This window comes from Plodia interpunctella, chromosome 6 (genome assembly GCF_027563975.2).
Source record: "Plodia interpunctella isolate USDA-ARS_2022_Savannah chromosome 6, ilPloInte3.2, whole genome shotgun sequence".
NCBI classification, from domain to species: Eukaryota; Metazoa; Arthropoda; class Insecta; order Lepidoptera; family Pyralidae; genus Plodia; species Plodia interpunctella.
In genome coordinates this window covers 3,325,727-3,351,869 of record NC_071299.1, presented here as the reverse complement: position 1 = coordinate 3,351,869, position 26,143 = coordinate 3,325,727, and the positions used below count along the sequence as shown (strand labels likewise).

Here is a 26,143-nt window from a genome sequence, read left to right as displayed (position 1 = left end):
GCATGTTACGCGTACGGTACGGTATACAGTTTATGTATTTTTGTGTAAGTTGTATATAATATACATAAACAGTATAGGTAATTAAAAAATGCACATTTCATAAAGAGTTCGTATATCTATTATCGTCTTTATTTTGTGTCGTATGTTTGCTAATATGAAATTAGTGCGCATTGAATGCGGCTGTGGCATTCTAAATTACGCAATTTGTCGGCTTCGCGATGGAGAAATTTTTCAGGTGTGTGTTTGTGGTGTTGTAAACAGGGAAATAATTCGGAAATAATTTTATTTTTTTTTCTAAAAATATGCTTAGCTAGTTTGCCTAGATTTATATCACCTATTAAAAATCATCATCATTCACAATTACATGTGTCATCTTCCTCTATGACTCGTTTATAGCTTTCTTTATTTGGATGCACATCATATCGCACTCCCAGAACAACACTGCATTATGTCGAAAAATTCCAAAATTGATTTTATTACATATTCGAATAGGCAACATTTTTACGCGTATACCACGAAAACAGACTTATTTCTATTTACAAAAATACCCAACAGATGGCGCGCTAACTCTCTGTTGGTGACGACACTTCGCCGGAGTCATACCGCGTACATTGAACTATTTCTAGTTGCAACTAGTTAGTCGAAGAGAACGGAGTGTACAACGTTTGCGCAACAGCAAATTATTTAGTATTAATACAGTGTTGGTGAATGGAGTAAGAAAATTATTTCGGATTATTTCGTTTTGATGCGATATTTGTGATTAAGCTTGTACAACAATTTTGGATTATATCAAAATAGTACTTTATTGTTGACGAAGGTAAGTTAATGTTATTTGAATTATTTCAAAAAAGTTCAGTGTTATTCTTAAAAAGTGAAAATTAGAGAAATGATACACTATTGATGGTAGATATTAATTGCGTCCTATTTACACAAAAAATCATAAATATTAATATTTGAATTATTGAAATTTTTATTTACATTACAAATATTTAGAATATTAGTTAAGATTTGTATTATTTTTTGTTTAAAACAATAAAATTAATTTATTTTTGAGATAATGCACTGTTGTTGGATTTTTAATTAATTATTGTTTTTGTAACAGATGATGAGAGGTCGGGGGCTTATGTTGTTGGAAAAGGCCATGGAAACTAGCGGAGTAGAATCAGCCACGGAAGTTTCAGAAAGGGAGGTGTCCGTATCTATTTCATCAACCTATGAAGCTTTAGAGAGTGAGGTACTTGTATCTGTTTCATCGGTTTATGAAGCGTCAGGATGGGAGGTACCCGTATCTGCTCCTTCCGCCTATGAAGCACCAGAAAGTGAGGTACCCATATTTACTCCATTAGTTTATGCTGCATCGGGAACGGAGTTACCCGAATCTGTTCCATTAGCTTATAAAACATCAGGTGAGGAGGTACTCGTACCTGCGTCATCGGATCATAGCGATGATGATTTTATTGATGACTCAGACGCTGATCCTACTTTTATTATATCAAAAAAACATATATCTCGTCGTCCTGTAATCCCTAGAAGAGTATCTACATCCTCGAGCTCGTCGTCAGGCTCCAGCTCATCTTCATCAAGCTCCAGCTCCAGCAGTTCAAGTAGCTCATCTGATGACGAATCCAATAGACCGGGTCCTTTAACAGCAAATACTCAAGGGAATCCAAATTTTTCTCCAACTTTCGCGCCCTCCACATCTTCTACAACTGACACTGTTCTGGTAGTGAGCGAACCCAAATTATGTAAAAAGAGAAAACGAAACCCTTCTAGCTGGAAGTCAAAGATTGCCAAAACATTACGAAATACAGGAAAAGCATATATTTCTTTAACAAATTCTAGAAAAGAGATTGTTGAGCGTCAAATACGTCCACCTTGTGGCGATAAATGTAAGTTGATTTGTAAGACCCAATTAGACGAATGTGCAAGAAAAGAGATTTTCAACCAGTTTTGGCAGCTCGGCGATTTAGAGAAGCAAAGAGAATATATTGTCAGGCATACACAAGAAATCAAACCTAAGTATAGGTACATTACTTCTCAAAAATTAAGGGCTTTGAATTCGGCTTACTATTTCGAAAAAAATAATGTAAGAATTAGGGTGTGTAAGGAGTTTTTTAAGGCTACGCTGGATATTAGTGATAGATATATTAAGACGGCCATTACAAAGAAAACATCTGATGGTTTTATAGAATCTGATAAACGTGGAAAGCATGGCAATCAGCGTAAAATAGACTCTGAAATAAAAAATAGTGTGATTAATTTCATAAATTCTATTCCTAGAATAGAATCTCATTATCTCAGAAAACAAACTACCAGAGAATATATCTCAAGTGATAAATGTTTAGCAGACTTGTACCGAGATTACAAAAGCCTTCGACAGTCGAATAATTTAATACCTTCCTCAGCTTCAACTTTCAGCAGAATATTCAATGAGGAATTTAATATTTCTTTTTATATTCCAAAGAAAGACCAATGTGACCAATGTGAAAGTTATAAAAATGCAGATGAAGAGAGTAAGGCAAAACTTCGTGAGCAATATGAGAGCCACATCAAAGAAAAAGAACTATCTAGATTAGAAAAGGAGGCAGATAAAAAACGGAATGACGTCATCGTAGCAGTATACGATTTGCAGGCGGTCATGCAGGTTCCCAAAGGTCAAATTTCTCTATTTTTTTACAAATCTAGAATAAACTGTCTTAACTTTACTATTAGTGATTTATACGCAAAGGATGTTGTATGCTTTTTTTGGGATGAAACCGAAGCCAATCGTGGCGCTAATGAGATAGGTAGTTGTGTCCTTAAATACATTGAGATGGTACTTGAAAAGACTGATCCGAATACTGACGTGGATATCATATTTTACAGCGATAATAGTGGTGGGCAACAAAAAAATAAATATTTATTATCTCTTTATGCTTATGTAGTTGGTAATTTAAGAGTTAATTCCATAACCCATAAATTTTTAATCCGCGGACATTCCCAGAATGAAGGAGACAACATCCATAGTGTAATAGAAAAACAAATAAAAAGACACGTAAAATCTGGGCCTATTTATTGCCCACAGCAATATGCTACTTTAATTCGTACTGCCAAAAAAACAGGAAAGCCATATCATGTAAAAGAGGTCACATTTGACGATATTTACGACCTCAAGGAACTCCAAGAATCATGGGGCAATAATTTCAATTTAGATGAGGACAAGAATCAAATCAAATGGCAACAAATTAGACAGTTTCGCGTAGAGAAGCAACATCCACTAGCTTTCTTCTACAAAACAACGTTCGCAGAATCTGACTTTAAAAAAGTCTATGTTCGAAATCGTACAAGGCGGTACAGAGACCAAAGCTTTGCTCCGGTGTTGCTCAAAGCCTATACAACAAAACTACCTCTGTCCGTAAACAAAAAAAAAGATATTATGGATTTGATTGAAAAAAATATAATACCTACTAATTATGTTGATTCCTATTATAAGACTACCTTAGGCTTAGAATAGTATAGCACCAGCTGAGTTCCTATTATTTCTAGTTGGAAACGAAATTTCACATGTTTTCATTATTGTTATTTTTATTAACTACTTTTCGATTATTTTTTTATCCTTAGTAAAGGTATTTTAAAAGCTGTGATTTTTAACGATAAGTTATAAAATTTACTTTTTAATTCAGAAGACTGGTTAAGATAAGTAAATAAGTAGACTTGAAGCTTCTTGTTATGTGCTACTATTATAAAAATATTAGTAGATTGAACTATTATTCGTAGAGATTGAAAGACTGGTTAAGTCCTATTGTTATTACCTTTGTTAAATAAATGGGTATATGCTAAGTTTAAGCAGAGGTATGCTTCCTTTTTAATATTTTTTTAATCAAAATATCAATACCTAGTCTTAAAGACTTCGAAAAAGTTTAAGCAGAGTTGCCAATTTGTGTTACCAATTTTAAAAAATATATTTTTTGTTATTATTAGGTATTACTTAATAAAATATATAATTGTTAATTGATTACACTGATTTTTGTATATTTTGCTGTTTTATTTGATTTTGAATGGGGCTATTTCAAAAAAAATAATAAATATGTCATTATTGTAAATTCTGTTGCAGAGAAATATCAAAAGTATAATAGTGCACTATTTCAGCTTTAATCAATAAAAAGCGCGTAAGTCGAAATAATTTAAAAATAAATAGTTCAATTGTTCTACAACAGTGAATTAAGTCGAAAATGAATATTATTTGCTTTCTTTACTGTTTTTAGCTGATTGAATATAAACTATGCTAATTAGTATTGCAGTCTCTCCATTAAACATTTAAAACCCTGTCAATTACTTCAATACAACATGAGATAACAGTTTTTCGTTGATTCTGAAAAATGAGATATTTTGACTTAGTGCACTGTTGTTCTGGGAGTGCGATTATCTATTTGGTTTTCTGTTTCTTTTAGTGACTACATATCATGGAATTAGTAAGTACCGAAGTACTTACTAAATCCAAGCTACATATATCGTTACCGTTAATTTGTGTAAGTCAGTTAGAGTGCAGATTATCTGGCTGAGTCAGTTAATGTGGAAAAAATAATGGAGTTCCTACATCAACTAGACAATCTGCAGACTTCCTAGGTAATCTGCAGACTAACGACCATGCATAAGATAAATTACACAAAACAGGTTCTTGAATAAAATATTTTAAGTAGTTGTTCGCCACGAACTTAGATATGACATTGGAATGATGATAAACTAAACTCTCTTTATTTTTTGGTTTAGATTTATTTATTGTAAACTAGCGTTTGCTCGCGAATTCACCAAATTTTACTATTTGTATTTACAATATTAGAAAGTTGGGATTGGATATATCTAAAACTCACAAGACTGTATTGTGGGAAACACATACATAACTACGAGTATATAATCCTTTTATCAAGCCTTTTACTTTGAGGATTTGGGTTTCGGACGTGAAAAAGTTGTTCAAAGAGATTCCCACACGCCTTCGTAGACGTGATAAAAATCTAAACACACATGGTGACCTAAACACACATTACGCAAAGAAAAAAGTATAGTAATTTTATTATTATACTTCTATATTTTACTTTATTATATTTTACTGCTGTAATTCCCAAAATTGCTATTTTGGGATTTTTAAGTAATTATTTAAGATATTATTATACTTCTATATTTTACTGCTGTAATTCCCAAAATTGCTATTTTGGGATTTTTAAGTCATAACAGATGACTTTAAGTGACAAACAAAATCATAAGTTTTAGCAAAACACTCGATAAAGATGACACAAAAATATTTTTTCAAAATGCACTGCCAGTAGTATTACAGTAAAGATTAGCGACTATACATATACAATATACTTTATGATGTTATGATATTTATTATCATAACTTCATAAAATTGAGGTTTAGAATCTACAACGGAAGCTTAGGCATAAATTACTTACCTTCTCTTTGCAACAAATTAATTAAGAAATGTCGATAATCGCTTGGATGATCATCTTATATACATAGATTTTTAAACGTAATTTATTATATTTGAACGATTTTGTATTTACTTGTATTTATTTTAACTGTTGTAATTATTTTAATTAACTTTATTTAGAACCGCACTTGATAATTATTTAGATCTAAAACACTTAAAACCATACATGTGTGTGTTATTTTAGAGTACAATATCACAGTTTTTTATCCCTGTGCTGTTGTTTTAGTATATTCAAAATATCTGAGAAACTCAGCGCTGAAAATTTCTCATATAACTGACAAAGGCTTTATGAATAAAAAGCAGATTGAATGCAAATTTGAGGTACATTGCACTGCAAGTCCAGTCACCTCTGCGGCATTCGGGGCTTGCAACTGCAGTACAGTGACCTCGTGCGTACGCGAGAGGGGCGCGGGAGGTGGGGCGGGGGTGAAGAAAGTAGGTCAGGGCTCCTCTCTGCCCCACCCCGCCCGATCGACCGCCAAATTTTAACGCATTCGCAGGGAAACAAAAATCTTGACTCACGAACTGTTTGAGTCAAAGTGGGTCACAGTTGTAAAAAAATCCCTAAAGTTTAGTAAGTCGCTTAGGCGGAAAATTAACGGAAACGCTACTAAAACGGAAAACATTTGGCCGTAAAACATTTATTGGCTGTTAAGAGTTCTTTTGATTGCGAAGCAGTTTTTTAATATCGTTTAATATGTTTCGTCATGATTTTAGTAACAAATTTAATTTTTTATTTGCTAAGATGAATTTCTTTATCCTGTATAGAAAAGTAAGAAAATCTGAAGACAAATAAAATTTGAAAATTATCTGGCTTATGTAAGCCCCTCTCCATCACGTAAAAATCAAATTATTCTCTCATTTCGTCGACGTATCTCCAAAATTTTATACACAAAAGAGAAAAATTGCCCTCAGATTTAATTACAAAAGCCATTTTTCAACCCCCAGTTTAAATAATCTCCGCTCGATTGCCGATCTGCGATTGAGGCTAGAATATAACACAAATTAAATAAAGATTAGAAGTAGACACAGAATCTTTATGTAGGTATACGAATTTTGAGATGTTTTATGAAATCGATCTAGTCGGCATAGACAAAAATTAGTAATAAACACGTAAGATTAGGACCATTGAATTTAATAAGTACTTCGTACAACCGGAGTACCTACTAATTCCATGGGGAAAATAAAATGAAAGTGTTACCATTAATAAAATTAAAATTGAACCTATCCTAGTTCGAACAGTAGTATCTTGTAATATATTTTCGACAATCACATAATGAATTCACTAAAGTCAGTTAACAACAAATGCGATATTTAAATATCTGGTAAAAAATGCGATTGTAAATGAGACGAGACGAGAGAAAAGCAAAATACTAAATGCAGTAGTGTGCCATATTATAAATATATTTCTATATTACAATATAACTGGGTACTTGTGTTTGTATAATTTATACACTATAAACAACAAAAATAATATTTATTTAGCACCACAAGTATATATAAACAAAGTATTCATATTTTTTTAGACAAAAAAATTGTGGTTGTGGCAGTTCTGGCGACACTATTGTAGATATATATTTCTGTCTCATTTTTATTGTGTACCGAAATAGGATGTGACGATATTGCGCCACGGAAATCGAGACTGTGTTTGTTTGTAAAGTAATAATTCCCGAATGAAAAGGGTTGCATGGAAAGTTTTATTAGTTTTACTCTCGCGTCTTCTTCTTCCTTTTTGAGCGCAATAATGCTTGCGGGTTGTTGTGGAATATTGTTGTGGTGCTTTTTATAACGTTTTACAGATATTTACATTTTGTTTTCGAGTTATTGTTACTTTATTTTGGTCAAATATTTATGACTTATACTTATGTATAATTCCTATAGTTTTCACAATGTACATTCGGAATAAAATTTGAATCGTTCCTTAATTAATATCTTAAACAGATCGATTTTGAAGATGTATTTGAAAATGTCCTTGCTTAAAATCAAATTTGATGAAACAACATAGGCTCTGTAACGCGTAAGAATGTGAAAGGGACTTATAGTTTTAAATCCAAATCTCACGAAAAGCTTCTGTATAGATTGATTAAATCAAATAATTTGTATTTGTAATAATTTGTAACTGTGTAATTTGTAGTTATATATTTAAACGACGGACATTTACTTACGATTGTGACGTATTATGAGCGAGCATCTATAGCAAAAATGAAGCGACTTTCCTCTATAGGGTACTTTTTCTCGAGGAACGTTACAGCTAAGTCATCAATACATACGACTTACGACTCACCAATAGTAATGAATCTACAATTGTTACAGGAGAATGGCCGCGCGGCGCCGGATCTGACGGCGTCGCCGGGCCGCGCGCCGCCCGGCCCGCCGCAGCCGCCGCGCGCCAACCACGCGCCGCCCTGCGTCCTACAGCCTGACTTTCGGAAGGTAAGTCTACTTTACTTCATCATTCTCTCTCTCTTTCATTATCACGTGTGCCGTGCATTATATGACGACGCCGCGTATGAGGATATGTCATAGGACTGCAAGCTCAAAAGCAAGCCTCGCAAATATCCACCAAGACAAAACAATTGCGGACAACAACCCTCACAAACCAAGACAAAATTATTGCTGAATGTCATGAGACAGATTGCAATGAACTAACTAAACGAAAAAAAATCGTATAAATTAAACTCTCCTTACAGCCAGTTGTTTATGGTTCTTATTCTCCTCATACGATATTATAGGGCGGGAACCACACGCCCCAACCTCATCGTCATTACCGCTATGATTTTACTGCTACTAACTGCACGTAGGCTTCACCTCTAGATCTCTAGGAACCATCACTTCTCTCTATTAATGATTGTTATCTATTAAGATGTAGAAAGAAAAAAAAAATTGTAAAAAGTAGTACTTGCACATAATTTGTATGTATTAACATGTGTATTTACTGCATGCTGTGTATAATGCTGGTTAAAAGACAAATTGTATGGCTTAAGCATGGAATTAGTAGGTACTCCGTGTATGAAGTTCTTATTAAGTCCATGGGCTTAAGTCAGGGATTTTGCATAAAAAATTAAAAAGAAAAGATCGATAATGCCAACCCGCCGCCGCCGCCGCCGCACTGGCCGGTTAGGCCATTTATGAAAAGAAAGTTATTTATACTTGTATCTATTTTTAAATGTGTGACAAAATTTAAACTGATGCAATATTATAATAAGATGTCTAATATTATCGTACTTAATTTAAAAGATAAAAGTCATATTATTAGTTACTCAACATTTCAGTTTAACTTTTTATAGTAGGTACATTAGTGAATACAAGTTTGTTGTACCTACTCGTATATTGTGTACCAAGTTTATTGTAATCATCTACCTAGGCATATCACCGAATACCCATATATTTCTTTTATCTATCCTGCAATCGAGCGGGAATTGAAACAATTTTTTTATATCTCATTATTATTTTCAAAATTAAGTTAAAAAGTATGTATAACAAATCTTTTGAAACTAGTTTGTTATACTTAATCATATTTTTTACAGTACCTATGGTCATAATAACATTTTTGTAAAATTTTACTTCAATTTTATTTCAGGTATCAGGTGTTAGCAATGAAATCTTCAGGCAAATTGAAATGGTTGAAAATGATCACGACGCGACCACGGCGGCGGCGCTCGAGGTAAGTTTATTTGTGAAGAAGCTTTGATCGGGTAAAACTATAATAAATTATACATCTTCCTACACCACCACACTATTTTATGGTGAAAACCGTACAATAATTCGCCGGTAGTTTTTGAGTTTATCGCGTACATACAGATAGACGCAACAAAGGGATTTTTTAAATATAATATGTAAGGTTATACTAAGTATTGCTCGTATCATATAAAAATTACATTAATTTATTGCTCCGTTTTGTTTTGAAAAAAAAAATGAAAGAAACACACTTTCACGTTTAATATTATAAATGTGGAAGTCTGCCTGTCTGTTTGTCATACTTTCGTGGCTAAACAGTTGGTTGAAGTTGGATTTTGATGAAATTTGGAGTATAGTTAATGACCCGTGGTGAAACAGGTTTTAAGTGGCCTATGTTTTGTATTGTTGTTGTTTGTATTGTTTATATTAGTATGGATAAAATGGAATACGTTTCCAGGCGGTGGAGCGCCGCGGCGAGATGATCGTGCGAATACTGGAGTTGAGGCAAGTGGGCCGGAACAATATTGAAGCCGCCAAGAAATTCTTCTCATTACAGGTTAGTGTTTAATTGTTTTATAAGAAACGAGGTCGAGGTAGGGTATATCGTGATCAAAACTGAAAGCTTCTTTATTCAGAGGCTCAGCATTGTAGTACGAATTGACAGTCTTTTAGGCACGTTGTCGCAAGGCAACGCTTTTTCGTGTGTTTTTAAGTTTAGGTACTTTAAGTTTTTATTTAATTTGTTTTTTACATATTACATTCCGAATTATAAAGTTTTTATAATGTCATATACCTAGTAAAGAAAACATTGACAAAGGGCTATTAAGAATGTTGAACACCATCTGAAGTAGGGTAGAACAGTAGGAAAGCCGTCGATTAATGCCTCAGGAAAAAAGAAGGGAAAACGCTCAATATAGGGATGTAAAAAAAAACTATTTAACTGCAGACAATTCAAAAATACCCGTTTCATATACCCCCTATTCTCAAAATAGGCAATTTTCCGCGCTCCATTGACCCCAATTCTAAACTCGTAACCTAGTGCGGTGAAAGAAGTCTTCTCCATTGTTCAGGACTGGCCTAGATCGCGTGGAATGTGAACGCAATCTAGTCTGGCATTGTTGGTGGTTGTGTAATATGCCTGGCGCGACAGCCCTGCAGCCGATATTGCGTGGATTCTCGATGCGAAATGCGAGTTATATTTATTTACTAGGAATGATGGGAATTTATTAGAATTTGAAATAGGCAAGGCACTCTTATCACCAATATACCCTTCAGTCTAGAAGGTTATTTATGCTAACATTTGAATAGTCTTACATCAAACTTTTAGGGCAAACTTTTAGCCTATACAATAGCTACTTCAAAAGTATTTATCTACAAATAAATAGCTATTGTTAATTGCATGTTTTTCTGCGATTTTCTAATTAACAACTATTGGCCCGTCCCGCATTCGCTCGGGTAAAATCATAAAAAAATATATACCTAACTTTCTTCAACAATTACAGTAAATCTCCGCACAAAAATCCGTCCTGTAATTTTTGGGTTTACCGCGTACAGACAGACGTGACGAGGTTGATTTTATAATATGTAACGACAAGGATTCAAATCACATTTATTTGTAAGCTTATCGATTTGACTATTATTTCTTTTTAATCAGGATTCACGCCACATAGTCCAACTGGTGGAGATAGTGAAGCGCCCAGGGCAAACCCTAGGCCTGTACATCCGTGAAGGCGATGGCGGCACCAGGACAGATGGTGTATTCATATCCAGAATAGCCCTGGAGTCCGCTGTGTACAACAGCGGCTGTCTGAAAGTAGGCGATGAAATTCTCGCAGTGAATCTGGTCGATGTGAGGAGGATGTCGTTGGATGACGTGGTTATCATCATGTCGATACCCAGGAGACTGCTTCTCTGTACCAGGCAGAGGAAAGGTATGCAAATCTATAATTTTACTTTGAGATTGTGGCCAGTGCAGTAGTCTCTTATCCAAGTGCTATGAAAATATACGGTTTACGCGACGTGTAGGTGTCTACACGTCGCGTAAACCGTATATAAACTCTTTATCCATACCAAAACTGACTACCGCGTGGTTGTCAGTTTTGGTAAGGATAACGACGGGAGCTTGTCCACGCGCCATGAAACATTTTGGTGGCTAAATACATCGTAAGGGAAAAATTTCGTCTTGGAATCTTGTCCGTGGACCAGAGGCCTAAAGGTACTTGGCACGCTAGAAAGTTCGAGATCTATATTCCTTTGAACTATAATAACATTATAAGTATATTTAAGTTTAAAGGAGCAAATATAGCATCACATAACATATCAAAATCAATATAATGACCTTGTCTCACTTGTGATTTATTATTCATTATACAGTGATATATTTATGTGTCAACAGGTAAATCAGGTCCAGGATCTCCTTCGCTGCCGCGGTCTGAGCACAAGCCTCCCCCGGTTGTGGTGCTGAAGCGGGACTGTCGAGATGACGACGACCGCGACAGAGACCGCGTCGACGGCCTCTATTCACAGTAAGCGATCTTCAATTATTTATATCCTTTTTCTTCCTACTATTAAGGCTACTGGAATGAAGTATGTGTCGCGCGACGGCGACGCAAAGCGTTGCTTCTTTGTGCTCGCAGCCTAATAGCTCAGGAAAATCAGGCCTAGTTTATTTGCTTTTGCGATTTGAGCACCAGTCTTATGGTGTTGATAATAACGATGTCTATGTGTTTCGCTCCTCCTCTTTGTTTTTTATCATGTGTGTTATTACTACCACTGATGTCAGATTCAATTTATACCACCTAAGGGCACCTAATAGCTTTTATGACTACCAGCGGCAGCAGTCGCATTAATTAGTTTACTGGTTGTGTTGTTAATATTCACTATTTGAAAAGCCAGCCGTCGAGATGACTTTGAAATCCACTATTCTCGATGAGTGACACTTGTGGACTTCAGAACTACTTAATACTTGTAGACATAATAGACGAGTTTAGTTCTTCTGAGACTCTTCAACCAACTTGAATCTTTGTTGATTAAACTATTGAAGAGGCGTAGACACTGTCGAATAAGAAAATACTAAATATTAACTATTATAAGTCGGTAGAATAAAATTTATATAATAATTAATAAAAATCTCGTAGAATAACTTAGATAAAAATTTATTTTATCTAGACATGGCACTCTTCGCTCTACGGGAGGTCCGGGTAGCAGTGTGCGTCCCGTAGGAGATGGTCGGGAAGAAAGGAGTCGACTTCAACTAGGGGCTTTATCACCGGATTCCACCGCTCTCGACTTGTACTACAATCCTAGACCTCCGTCTGACCATTCAACGTGGAGGTAAATAACTTAAACACACTCTTTTGAGTAAAGTAAAAACATTTTCTAGTACGAAAGACAAAACAAGATACAAGATAAAATTTTGAACAAAAAATATTTTCCAGGCTACTGTGAGGAAAGGAGATATGAACATAAACTTAATACAAACACACTTAAATACAATATAAATACATTTTATTTTACTAGAAGTATACATAGGTATAATCTGTGTGACAAACTGATTAATGTCCTCATTATTAATATATGTTCTGTTCTATATCTCTTAATCGTTTAGTACGGCAACACTGAGATTATATGTAGTGGTCCTATTCAAAGACGGAAACTATTCGCCACAATAGCTTACCGTATACCCTTAGTTACAGACCACCGCCACCAGTGATCACAGAACAGCCGAAGTCCTCCACCACTCACTTCGTGCCGTACGAGCGGACCTACCCCAATACCCTTGAAAGCTTAGCGGAGAAGGTGCATTCTTTGTACCCAGGAGATACAGGAAGGTTAGTTCAATGACTCATTTCATTAAATTCCCTGATTTGCCAGTACTTAGTATTGTGATCTATGGAATATGCATCTAGTATGGTACCTAGAATTTTTGCTCGAGCGATCAGTGATTATTTGCAGTAAAGTTTTCCAACGCATGTATTGATGATATTCAACTATAAATAACATTGCAATATTTACAGTACAATTAATGAACTTTTTTCTTGTTAATTGAATGCTGAATATATGATTTGATGTAATTTATATTTTTACAGCTCAAGATTTGGTGGCCGAGTCCCCCGTTCTGGATCAGAACAACAGTTGCCGAGGGCAGAGACGCACTCTGACTTTGGTCGTCATTCCTTGCTCAGATCTAGTTTGAAAGCTTCTGCTGCCGGCCCTGGAGGTTAGTTAATATATTAGATATCTCAAACATTAAAACTTTAGTATACTCATGACAGGATAAGTATAAATTTTAATATTTTTTTCAGCATCGAGTTTGAGATATAACCAACGATACGGTGGAGTTGGAATGACTGGACCAGGTTTAAGTAGCGGATTAACGAGCTCAGCTTTAAGCTCAGGCTTAGGTCCTGGTCTTCCTTCTGGACTATCTACCACAGGCCTAAGTGGACTAACAGGATCAAGCTTAGTCGGCTCTGGATTGACGAGTTCTGGAATTGGAGCTGGATTATCTGGAACTGGACTGGGATCGACCCTTGGGGGTGGATATGGTACTACAGGATTGGGCTTATCTTCGTATAGTTCGAAATTCGGAACAAGTAGAAGGAATAGAAGCTTGGATTATTCTTCAGACACAGAAGCGACGGCTCCTACAAGGACACCTTATTACTCTGGTCTCAGTGGATATCGGAGTAGCACGCTTGGACGAGATATCGGATCGAAGTTCAATTCCTTGCCACGGGATGTAAGAGGAACAGGACAAAGGTAAATATATTCAACAATATCTCCAAAATGAATGAATTCATTTTATGTATTTGAATTAAAATTAAATTAATTTCAATTAGATTGGGACTAAGTAGACGTGCAGGCAGCGTTCTTCAAGACGAGCCGGAACCATTGTCTTCTCGACTAGATCTTCGTTCTTCCAGAGGTGAACACATTTTAAATTGGTATTATTTACATAGGTAGTACTAGTAAATTACATTTTAATTACCGTTTTTGCAGGTCGTCTACCGTCTTCGCCTTCAGTGTTCACGTCGGATGAGTACCGAGCTTGGCTGTCCCGCGCGCCATCTACCAGTGCATTGTATGAAACGTTGCGTCCACGGTTACCCACGCACTATTCTGCTGAAAACATTCATGATGCACTCAAAAATGTAAGTGGAAATTGTAAAATAAATGTCATAAATTTATGAATGACTGTGATTTCTGAAAGTATCTAGAAAGTACTGGAGTATGATTAGAAAGCATGTGAAGAAAAATATTATTCTCCAAAGTCAACGAACTCATACATCTAGCAAATTGCGCTGGAGCGAATTAAAATATTCTAAACTATATTTTGTACCAATGATTTACTAGGTACAATAAGACTATAAGATGTATTAAGTGTGTATAAGGTGTTTATAATTGAGTTCGTTTCGTTTATTCCCATATTTACTTACTGCGAAGGCAAAAACCAATGCAGAATATAGCGTCTATCAATATCTATATATTGATGGACGGAACCACAAATTGATTATGTTTTAAAATGATCTCCGTGTTGATAAAGTTTTCCTTCACAGATGGAAAGTGGCAGCCGTTTTGGCTCATCACTTGGTCTCGCCGGCCGCAGAATGGAAAGGCCTCGGCATCTTCCTGCTCGCTCACTCTCTTCTCAACAACTTGGCCCCACAGCCGGAGGGTCACCTTCGGCTCGTCGTGTGAGACAGCTGTTGGAACTTGGTTCACGATTCAACTGCCCTAATCCGAGCCCCGTGCCCACACCTGGTTCAAGGCATCATCGACATCTCGATATCAACCCTAACGGTATGTAAAAATGTCCTAATATATGTTAATACTGCTGTTTATGACCGTAAAGTGAAGAAATATGTATGTATATCAAAAATATGATTAGAGTAATGGCTTATTTTAAATAAATATATATTTCACATGTTATTTTTTAAGAATCAAATTTAACATGAATTGTTGCAGATTTCCTAAAATACAAAGTGGAGAACAAAGGGTCAGGGTGTCTATCAGCCTCCATGACGGGTCTGTCCCGTCTCTCAGGCGGAGTGTCGGGCATGCTCTGGGTGCACTTACTGGCAGGGCGGGGACTCCGGCCCGCGGCTTCAGGGTCATCCCCTGGCTCCCCCCCATCGGGCCCATTGGCGCCTGCGCAGCCGCCGGTCGCGCCGAGAGATTTGTATTGCGTGCTGGAGTGCGATCGTGTGCATAAAGCTAGGACTGTTGTAAGTATTAATTTTAATACTCAGACTGTATTGAATATTGTACCATAGCAACTTAATATAATACATTATAGGTACGTATAATTCATAATAGATTTTTTGTACGGACTGTAGAAATTCACAGATTTAGCTTGTTGATTAAACCGTTTTCTCGTCTTGTATAGGTGCGCAATGGAGAACTTCAGTTCGACTGGGATGAGTCCTTCGAGCTAGAGCTAGTGGACAACAGACAACTGGACGTGCTGGTCTACTCGTGGGATCCGCAGCACAGGCACAAACTGTGCTACCGAGGCATGGTTATCCTACCGGACATGCTTGTTCGCTCGCCATCTCATCAGCTTGCTATAAAGGTATTTACAACAACCCATAAAAAAAAAACAATACATACATCAATTAAGACTTAAATAACCAAAGACCGAATTTTAGGTCTTGTAAGGAACTTCAGAATTAGAGATTCCAATGTACAAGCCTAGATTATCCAAAGAAGTTACCAAAGCGACTACGCTCCTTTAACTCGATTTCTCTTTGAATTTGATGTGATCTATCTATTACATTGATAAATAGGAGATATTTACACAATTAAAAAAGAAAAACAAATTACTAGATGGAACCACGTGGAACTCTATACGTTCGATTCCGTCACACGGAGCCGCACGACCTGTTCAAGCGGCGACCAGCGCAGTCACGGTTATCTCCACCGCCACTGTTTGGGGCAGAATTAGAGGCCGTGATTGCGAGGGAGGTCCGACCTCCCCACGCACCCCCTGTGCCTCTCATTGTGAGGCGGTGTGTTGAGGAGATTGAGCGACGAGGACTTGATATTATCGGTGAGCATAAGCATTATACTTCTGTTTCAACATTGGTTGTCCAATTGTTGCTGATCCATTTTTGCCTGTATGCAACGATTTATTTAACCATTGATTATTCGTATCTAAATTAAACTTTCACTTTAGTGAAAATAATTCTGTTTTTTTACTTAGCATTAGCAGTTTAATATTTCTCTTCCAATTCCTCATGATCCAGTTCCATAATTCTCGCATCATTGTTTATTTACTAAACTATATCTAAAACTTTTGTTATCAGGTCTGTACAGGTTATGCGGCTCGGCGAGTAAAAAGCGCATACTTCGGGAAGCCTTCGAGAGGAACCCGCGCGGGGTAGAACTAAACCCAGATTCAGTTCCTGACATCAACGTCATCACGGGACTATTGAAGGACTATCTGAGAGAACTACCACAGCCGCTGTTCAACCACTGCCTGTTTCAGATGACTGCGGAGGCTCTAAGTAAGTTTTACCATTTTTTGTCAAATGAAGTTCGTCGTTTTACCAGTAAAATAGGTAATACAAATGCTTAACGCGGTTATAAATTCGAAATTATAGGTATTTATGGCACTAAAATAATTTGTACTCATATTGCAAAGTTGTCCATTACAATACAGGACTATAAGCTCCATTCGGTTCAACCATAAGATTAGTCAGTAAGACTTTTCTCTCATTATAGTCACTTTTACCAAATCATTCATCATCATTGGTTTATCACAGGTTCATGCCTACCCAACGACCGAGAAGGCAACGCCCGCCTCGTAGCATCCATCGTCGAATGCCTTCCACGAGCAGCCAGGGCTACCCTGGTCTTCCTTCTGGACCATCTGGCCTTGGTCGTCGCAGCACAAGACAGAAACAAGATGTCTCCTCAACACCTCGCTGTAGCCCTAGCTCCACCACTAATATTGCACTGTCAATCGCCGAATGAACCGATAGATTACCAGAGACCAATCAGCTTCTTACAATCGCTTCTTCAGATCTGGCCGGCTCCGAAACGTTCAGGTAATGTTATCTGACTGTCTAATATTATTCTGAATACTTTTCACGCATCACACGCTGCAAATTACACTTTTACTGGCCTATATTTTACACCATGTTTGGATATCGTTAATCGCACAGCACTGAAAAGTCGGCAGCTCGTTATAGAAAAAGTAGGAAATAGGCTTTGGATAAACCATATTTTATAATAATTGATATTCAAGTTAATTAAATATTTTTTTTTCATGTTATTGGGATTTCTTACGTGTTTTTGTAGCGTCACGTGTTTTTTTTTTAGTTTGATTTTATAAAATCATTGTTCCTAAGCTTCCACAAACTTACTTAAAAAAGGAAGGCAAAACATCTGTAAGATGCAGGAAGATTATACTTTTCTCCTCGATAGGTCTCCACTCGACATAGGTAGAACATCTGAGCGGTACCTTGACCGATTATAGGTACTTTAATATTTTTATACGTATTTCTAGAAAGTTCTGTACCTATGTCAAAAAGACCGAACATCATTTTAACGCAAACATTGCTGGAAGCTTTCAATCCAAACATTGCTGGAAGGGACTTGATGGTATTTAGCGTATGTATTTCTGGATAGCTGAGGTTGTTGTCAGAAATATCTAAGCGGTACCTTAACGCATGTATGTTTGTAGACAGTTCGGCGCGGCGAGCCAGCACTCGGGCCGCGTGGAAGCAAAGTCAGTGCGTCGCCAGCGGCCTCACTCATCCTCCCCCAAGGTTATATTGACATTATTCAGGTCCTGTGCTCATACTGATACGCTAAAATATCAGTTTTTATAAGAAGGTTACATCATTTAATAAATATTTTAAGATTAAACAACTTTACACATATTTTCCCAATGAAGGTTGTAAAAATACAATATATTATATAAGTTGTGACAACGGCTTTTTTATTTCGATACAATTTCATTGAGGAAAGTTCAGCACCGAATACACTTAAAATATTTATAATTTAACATATGAAAAAAAGTTATAGCTTCTAATATTACAATTGTATATATCCGATTTCAATACAGATATAGCGTAACAGAATCGGCACGCATTTCGAAATTTTGCTTTAATATCATTCGATTCAACTAATCCTATTTTCAAAAAGGTGTCCGAAGGAGACCATATTCATGCAGCTTCAACGAAAATTACAACTATTCGAACTTACCAAATTTACCTCACTTTTAATACAAACCATAGAACACTCAACATTTTTTGCAATTTTGCATGTTAGTTGCATTGCATGGCAGACCTAGCCTACATCAAATGCTGAACTGCTTTTGACTACTTTAATAAGTAGTATCAATGAGAAAAAATCCCAAATTTAAAAGGGAAACCTACCTAGGTATGCAACATTGAATTAGGAATTATGATTGATGGAAGGATCCATAAATATCTTTGTAAATAGTGGCATTTTATTATATGAGCTCAAAATACTTGATAGTAGAAATTTCATAATATTGGGTAGAACAGAAATGAAATTTGTGTTTGGATAATAAAAATAAATGTTTTTACTACTACTTTTACTAGACACAAGGCACTGTACATATAGTATATGCAATCTAACTAAATGTAAAACACATTTTAAAAAGAATAATATATTAACTGTTAGATTTGCATTTTGCGTAACGTGGTTTTATTTAGAGAGATCCAACTAGTCTTTTTTAATGTCCAGACATTAAAAAAAACAAATTTGTACGATTATGAGTTCATAGTGAAAATGACCAGTGTCCAATCGTGGTTCATGTACTATATCATATACATATTCGGCGTTCTTTTGTTTACGGTTCGGCCACTCGTCCAAACCAAAGCTTGTTAGGTACCGGTCTCACAGAGAGGGAAATTATAAATGCAAATTTTATTCTGCTATTAGAACAGTTCTACTGCTTTGACCCCGTGATGAGTCGACGGGTTAATTTTTTGCCCATATATTTTTCTCATGTTTATAAAAAAGTTATAATATACTCCCAGTTTTTGTAAAATATTAGACAAAGAATGAGGCACAGCATATTTTAACTCAAATTTTTTTATGATAAGAGGACAATACTATAGTGCAGAAAAAAATTACATATGGTTGGTTAATAATGACTTTCCCTATGAGGCCGGAACATTAGTGACTGTAACTCACCGCTACTAACCGCTGACTGGTCCCGCAGGCCGAGTTCCGCCCTCAGCCAGTCCATATCGGCATCAAGCGGCAGCATCAGTAGCATCTCAGCAGCCAGCTCTCTCGGCTCGGCACGCGCCCGACCGCTCGCCGCCCGCACATGTACGTACGCACCGCTGCACTTCATCTTCATCCCTCTAGCCATCATTACATTACATAGTATAAGGCACATGTCACATTGCTCAGGCCTGCTTCGTTACGAAGACGTGGTCGTTGCTCTTTTGTTTTCTATAAGTTTTGTCACAGACGTGACGGGCTTCTAGTTTATTATAATTGCATCTGACCCAACCCACATATTAGCACCACCATCATACCAATAGTACTATCTAACTAAATTCATAATGTTTCAAAATCTCCTAGGGTATTTTTTTTTAGTTTTAATAAATAAATGTACACGGGGGCTGTACAGAGAGCTCGGCAAACAAGAAAACAAATGGGTACCTTGCCTAGATCCCTAGAGCAAGATACCCATTTGTTTGCCATCCCTAGATGTTTTTAATTTATAAGCTATTTTGAATATCATTTATATCATTTAATTATTCATATATTTTATTAAAAGAATGTTATGGTGGTGCTAGTGAGCTGAGAGCGCCCTCTTAGATTCATATGTCATGTGGTATCTTAAAAAAGTCCAAAAGGAAATAAATACAAACAGCAATTAGGCCATGTTGAATTGAAAGCTTTAGGAATAACATCATAAAGAGCTACATGGAACCGCCAAGCTCATGCTGAGCTTTGCTCTAATACATTTGATAATGTTCAGCAAAAGGGGCAACTAATATTTTATAGATGATACATGCAAGTTTATTTATTACTTGCTCCAATTACTAATATATATCATTTAATAACAAGAAGTAAAAAGTGGCACAAATAAGGGAGGTCTATACTAGCACCCAGCAGTGGGTTGATATAGGCTGAAAATAAATGATGATAAAGAAAGACTCAAGATAATATTTATCATTTTCGCAGGTTCTCTCATCAGTCAGGGCCGGCCAATATCGTCCGCAGTCGCCTCTGCGCGGCCCACTGCCCGCTCCGCCTCGCTCCCGTCAAGTGACGGTCTCATCTCCCGGTTCACCCAGTAGTAGCTCGGGCAGCCACAGCCCCGCGGACACCATCAAACATGGCGGCTCTGTCTCCTCCATCCTACGCCAGCCTGAGCGAGCTAGTTCCCCAAGGATGTCGCCCAGGAATTCTCCAAGAGCATCCCCTAGGGATTCCCCACGTACTAGCACGCCGCGGGAGAACTCCTCTAGAGAGATGACTCCGCGGGATTTGACCCCGCGCGAGATGACGCCAAGGGACCTGACTCCTCGCGAATCGAGCGGGCGCGACGGATCCAGAGATTCCCCGCGCTCCGCCATCCCTGGCACTTCGGCCGGTTTAGCAGTCACATTGAACGCCAGTGGAGCCCTAAGCCCTCGCTACAGCTCCACTAACCCGTTCCTGCAGCAATACGACGCCGAAGAGGAGGCGGAAGCCTGGCGCGCCGCCGACATTTTCTCCTCATCCACGCACACATAGTGCTCATAGCGAATTGAGATTTTCTAGTCAATTTTTTTAATCGAATCGAAAGAGTGCTACGATTCCGCTGTATATTATGTTGTTTGACGAGCGTGCTGCGCGCTCGTGTAATTGTTATATAGAGCGAGTTACGATGTATATTATTGTGAGAATGTATACCTGCTGACTCGCCTCGCCGGCCGCCGTCTCCGCCGCGTAGCCACTATAGTGTTTATGAATATTGTATTGTACATTGTATATAATATAGTATGGTATAAAGTAGTTACGCTCCAGTTTTGTACCGCGGGCGAAGGGCGGCCGGCCCGCGGCGCTACACACATCATCCCACATATCAGAGGCTTGCGGCTGTTGGTGACGCTAAAACTATCACTAACGTCTCTTTAAATACTGTAATAGTGTACAATAAATGAAATACCTTTTCACTTCACCTTCAATTATTTTGTTCCCACTCGAAATTACGCGAAACCATGAATGAACAAACATATGATAGAGGTATCAATTTGTTGTAGACTGTTACGATCGTCTTATTTAGCAGCGTCACCCGTGACCTCAAGCCAGTAGCTCGACTAGGGAGAGTGTATGTATCATAGACCAGACGTCGGACTGTCTTGAGACTGAGACCATATCAGGTAGCTGTAGGCAGGATATCCGTCGTAGAACCAGCGATTACGTCTTTAGAAGACCTAGTAAAAAACACGGACGCCATTCGATCAATGCAGAGAAAAAGGTTATTTCTCATAGATAACACATACTAACCTAACTTAAAATTTATTGCATCAATGTAAAATTAGATTGATAGTAAAATTAGGTTGCTGATGTCCCGAAAGTGGTAAGTCTGATGAAATATGCGTCTTTGATTTTTTGCTTGGTCTAATTACATATTGGACGTTAGACAAATGTTATTGAATGTTATATTCCAAATAATCTTTGTTCATTTGATATACTTATATAATAGAGTTAGATTTTTACGAGTCGCTAATTCTATGAAGGAACGGAGGTTTTCCGATAAGATCGGTCGCAATCTCAAGATCAGGGGTCCTGTGTTCGAATATTGTTTTATTTTTAATGTTTTTTTTTAATCCAGTGTTTATAAGAAATATCTAAATAATATAATAATAAAACATAATTACTTTTTGTTTCCCAAATTTTCTTGGAATCCATAAAATATTGTAGGTTTTTATATATCTATTTTAGGAATTATTAGAATTAATTGAAGTTCATCAAACTTTAAAACAATATCCGAAGAAGGACCTCGGTTCTTTGTTTAGCGTCTGCTAGACATATAAGGGTGGAATCGACCAATGAGAGCACTGGCCATTCACTGCCGTTATTGGTCCATTTATAAATAGATGCATAAAGGTATCCTCACATGTCAGGGATACGCCCGTGAAGTGGAAGGAAAGTATTTTTTCAGGAAATAAAAATATCGGTGTTTGAATTGTATATGAACTAGTTTACACACGTCCGTATCGTATACAAGGCGACGCCGTGAAATGCAAGTAGGAGATACATTTCTATCTCTTTTTAGCAGTACAGTCAGTGATTACAGCCAAGACAGAGAAAAAAAAAACTAACTAGCGTTATCAAATAACATAGAACGTTTCAATATAATTTCTGCCTTCTTGTATGAGCGAAACGTAAGATTATGTCTCTCATCTATGGATTATATAGGAACTTTTTGCAAAGAGAAACACATTTATTGACGTTATCTCGATGTAGACATAGCACAATTAGAAATTGGATTGAATTTGAAATACTGACGAGTGTGAACAGACAGACCCTGAGTGGACTCGTGTGTGTCTCACCACGTCCCTGGCACGGTCCTGATGTGTGTTGATAAACCTTTATATAATATAATATTATACACATGGTTATATGTCTGCCGGAGGCTGCATGGCTACAAGTAACTTTTGAGCGACACTTCAAGACGATTTTGTTATTTAATATCTACTTTTTATAGATTTGCACAAACAACTGACTGATATGGGACACAAAATGTTTTTGATACTTTTACTTTTGTACTTTTCTCGTTTTTAACGATAATACTAGGAGTTATGTTGATGAACCTCGCCTATACCTCTGTAACTAGTAAATTTTATATTCGTCGGGAATTCCGTGTCATATAAAAATATTTTATTTACCAAATATTGTCTAGGGATCTGAAAATACTAATTTAGTTTTTTTTTAAAGAGAAAGTAAATAGCTTTGTCGATAATGTTTGGATACAAAATAATGCTTATAAGTAGTACAAGGTATGATAAAAAGATGAAAGAGGTATAAGTAGACTTATTCGTGTTAAAATTTGTTCAATCATGGAATTCCCGTATGAATGTTTTACATTTCCCTGAAGGCAGATCGGTGACAATACGTAGCGATATTTTTATAATCGTGAATGTTAACTTAATTGCGGTCTGGTCATTTGCACTCGTTCTAATACACATCTAACCAAGTCTCCATACATTGTTCCTCCTAGGAGCTGAGGGCGTATAACAACGAGTGCCAAGTGGCCGGAGCCTCTAATGCCTTGGTGGGAATGTCTTGGTTCGTGGTACGGGGCGCCGAGCGATGCACACATTTCTATAGAATTTTAATTACAAGATTAGAGAGCCCGTTTACACTAACTTAGTCCTAAAATGTTGATTTTTTAAATTAAAAGATATAATTGGTTTTATACTATAAATAAAACTACAATTTCTACGCTTGAAATTTAATTATAATGACACTATGAAAGAATTTATTCTAAAAATATCTATTAATAAAAAAGTATAATCTATAAAAATAGAAGTTAATATATTGATAAATTTATTTAAAATATATTTGAAATATTATTAAGTAAACTACATAAATACAAATTGTACTTATTAGTATTTCCTATGAATATTAATCCTAGAATTTGCTATTGATATTGTATACTTTGGGAGTTGTTGGTTGTGTCGGTTATGCCCCGTATTTCGGCCAGTGTGTTAGACAATATAGGGTAATGTGACTTGAGTTGTCGCTCGACAGTGAGTAGTCGACCGCAAGTAGCGGTAGTAGTGTGTAGTGACTACGGCGCACGGCTTCAGTTGGCTTTGAAGCGGCAGCGGAAGCCAGAGGAAAACGCTTGTATATCTGTTACTTTACTAAGTTCTTTTGAAAGTGTGTGGTTGTAAAAATCTTGACTAATAGTTGAACGGCGTAGCCACTACGACGTGTCTCTTTGCAAAGATTACTGCGAACCGCGTAGCTATCGTAGACCACTTGTTACGATCGTGTACTCTACGAGATTGGTACATTTCAATGTTATACTTGTTGCATGTATTAACAAAAAAAAATGGGTTGTTGTTAATTTATGCTCCTCTTAAAGAATACATTCATTTGGAATAACCTCGATAGCGTAAATGTAAATGGTATTTGATTGTAACGTAAAAAACAATTTGCGTTGACCGCGTGCGATAAGGTAATTGGTGTAGGTGGCAAGAAATGACTAATCACTTTGTATTATATAGCAATGTGTGAGTGTGATGATGAAATCATATTGGCCTAATTCGTTTAATATCGAATAATTTCAATTTTAACTACGTCAGCGGCTTGGATTTTTTTATGGGCAAAAGCCTCCCCTCTTTGTTTCTTACTACTTCTATTCCTCGCCAATTATTGCTATTCCTTATCGAAGGCTTACAGTTGGTCGGAGCGTCGGACCATCGCACCTTCGGCTTGCCTTGCGATCTTTTCCCATCGGTAATAATGGAAAATAATTATTTAATTTATTTGCTTTTCAACTGCCTGATTTCAATTAAATTTTAAACTAATACAAGCCCTGATATTATTAAATAGGTACATTGATGATTTCTATTAGTGTAAAAGTGAAAGTGGTTGGGATTATGAGTGCAATTATTAAAACAACAATGGCTATTGAGAATAGTTGTGAATTAAAATTGTCTGTATTATAGTATTTTTAGTGGTTGTATTTCAAGCTACCTATCTGATCTGTTGAAAATATGTTTCTTGTTGTTATATGACAGACTATAAAGTTTAGCTTGATATTTCGTGAAGTTCATTTTATCAATAAAAACTATGTCAGTAAAATAATTTTGGATTTAAAAAAATTACGAAGAGCTTTTCTTTCTGAATCTGAGAGTTCGATTTTATATATGTTATGATTTAGATGTCTTTCCCTTTTTGTCCTCCCTTTTCCTATTTACCTTTTGGACCTTTGGAGCTTCACAAAATTTCAAATTACATTTTATGGTATAATAGAGAATATGTTCTAATTACACTTGCAACATATAAAACTGTTGGTATGTCTCACCACTTATACAGAGAAAACTCGTTATAGAATTGTAATTCGTTGTTGAATAAATATTATATTTGATGCATACATAACTAAATCTTCTTATTTAATTAAATTTAATTATTGAGAAATATCAATTTAAACATTATTCAAATCGAGAAAAACGTTTAATGTTTTGTCTAATGGAATGATGGATTCATAGCAATTCGTGAGATATGCGTGAAACACTGTAATGATCCCATTGGGATGTTGGGTATTAAAATTAATTTTAATTAAAAAATCAATGAATAAATTTCATGGACCTGCATGCCTGTTAATTTTGCCGACTGTATTTTGATTCCCGAATTATTTCGGCAAAGTCCATCACTGTATAGTTATTTGTCACTATATAGAATGTATGTGTATGTTTGTATAAATGAGATGAAGCGAAGCGTTCCTCTGGCGTCCGTTGCTGCGGTCTGTTTGCGTTGCAGGGCTCTGCCCTCTAGGACCCCATTCGAACGCAATCAAAAAATGTTCATGTTCGAATCAACAATTTCTTGTCGGTTATAAACAAGTTTGAATTACTGAGAGAGTACTGCCATTTTTTTTAAATTTTTGAACGTGTTCTGTTTTTGATTGCGTGGGGATCGGGCCCGTGATAATATCAGTATTTCGACAATTTGGTAAAGTAGCGTTACTACTACGTGTACTTAACGTAATGGACGTCGCTCGTATCTGTACCGGGCGACTGAAACACAGACGAAATAAATAATACGACGTTAATTTTGTATTTATTTCACATCTTTAGAATTAAGTAACTTTCCTCATAAATCTGCAAGCTTAATTATGGTATATTTCTGCAATAATTCGATTCCTATGCCATCTTTCCGCCATTATAATATACTGGCACTAACTCAAAAACTTGGTCGGATAGATAGTACATTTATGGGTCACTAAATTTAAAAATCTCGGTATCCAATATCCCCAAAATCAGTTATGTAAATAAG

General features: G+C 36.4%; 1 protein-coding gene across 5 annotated transcripts in view; it reads left to right on the top strand.

Moving 5' to 3' along the window:
- RhoGAP100F (Rho GTPase activating protein at 100F) overlaps nucleotides 1-25,919 on the top strand; it is a 43,341-nt gene extending 17,422 nt beyond the window's left edge. Inside the window, exons 2-21 of one of the 5 annotated variants that reach the window (XM_053747070.2) lie at nucleotides 7,781-7,900; nucleotides 9,048-9,131; nucleotides 9,603-9,701; nucleotides 10,800-11,076; nucleotides 11,541-11,670; nucleotides 12,314-12,478; nucleotides 12,835-12,975; nucleotides 13,234-13,364; nucleotides 13,450-13,906; nucleotides 13,987-14,072; nucleotides 14,147-14,298; nucleotides 14,704-14,947; nucleotides 15,113-15,372; nucleotides 15,534-15,719; nucleotides 15,974-16,196; nucleotides 16,453-16,653; nucleotides 16,912-17,196; nucleotides 17,839-17,919; nucleotides 19,347-19,459; nucleotides 20,327-25,919. In XM_053747070.2, the coding sequence (XP_053603045.1) occupies nucleotides 7,781-7,900; nucleotides 9,048-9,131; nucleotides 9,603-9,701; nucleotides 10,800-11,076; nucleotides 11,541-11,670; nucleotides 12,314-12,478; nucleotides 12,835-12,975; nucleotides 13,234-13,364; nucleotides 13,450-13,906; nucleotides 13,987-14,072; nucleotides 14,147-14,298; nucleotides 14,704-14,947; nucleotides 15,113-15,372; nucleotides 15,534-15,719; nucleotides 15,974-16,196; nucleotides 16,453-16,653; nucleotides 16,912-17,196; nucleotides 17,839-17,919; nucleotides 19,347-19,459; nucleotides 20,327-20,881 (3,990 nt within the window). In that variant the 3' untranslated portion in view covers nucleotides 20,882-25,919. Of the gene's footprint in view, nucleotides 1-7,780; nucleotides 7,901-9,047; nucleotides 9,132-9,602; nucleotides 9,702-10,799; nucleotides 11,077-11,540; nucleotides 11,671-12,313; nucleotides 12,479-12,834; nucleotides 12,976-13,233; nucleotides 13,365-13,449; nucleotides 13,907-13,986; nucleotides 14,073-14,146; nucleotides 14,299-14,703; nucleotides 14,948-15,112; nucleotides 15,373-15,533; nucleotides 15,720-15,973; nucleotides 16,197-16,452; nucleotides 16,654-16,911; nucleotides 17,197-17,834; nucleotides 17,920-19,346; nucleotides 19,460-20,326 lie in introns of all 5 variants that reach the window. The other 4 variants (XM_053747073.2, XM_053747072.2, XM_064436040.1 and 1 more) reach the window with 4 other exon arrangements.
- The last annotated feature ends 224 nt before the right edge of the window (nucleotides 25,920-26,143 follow it).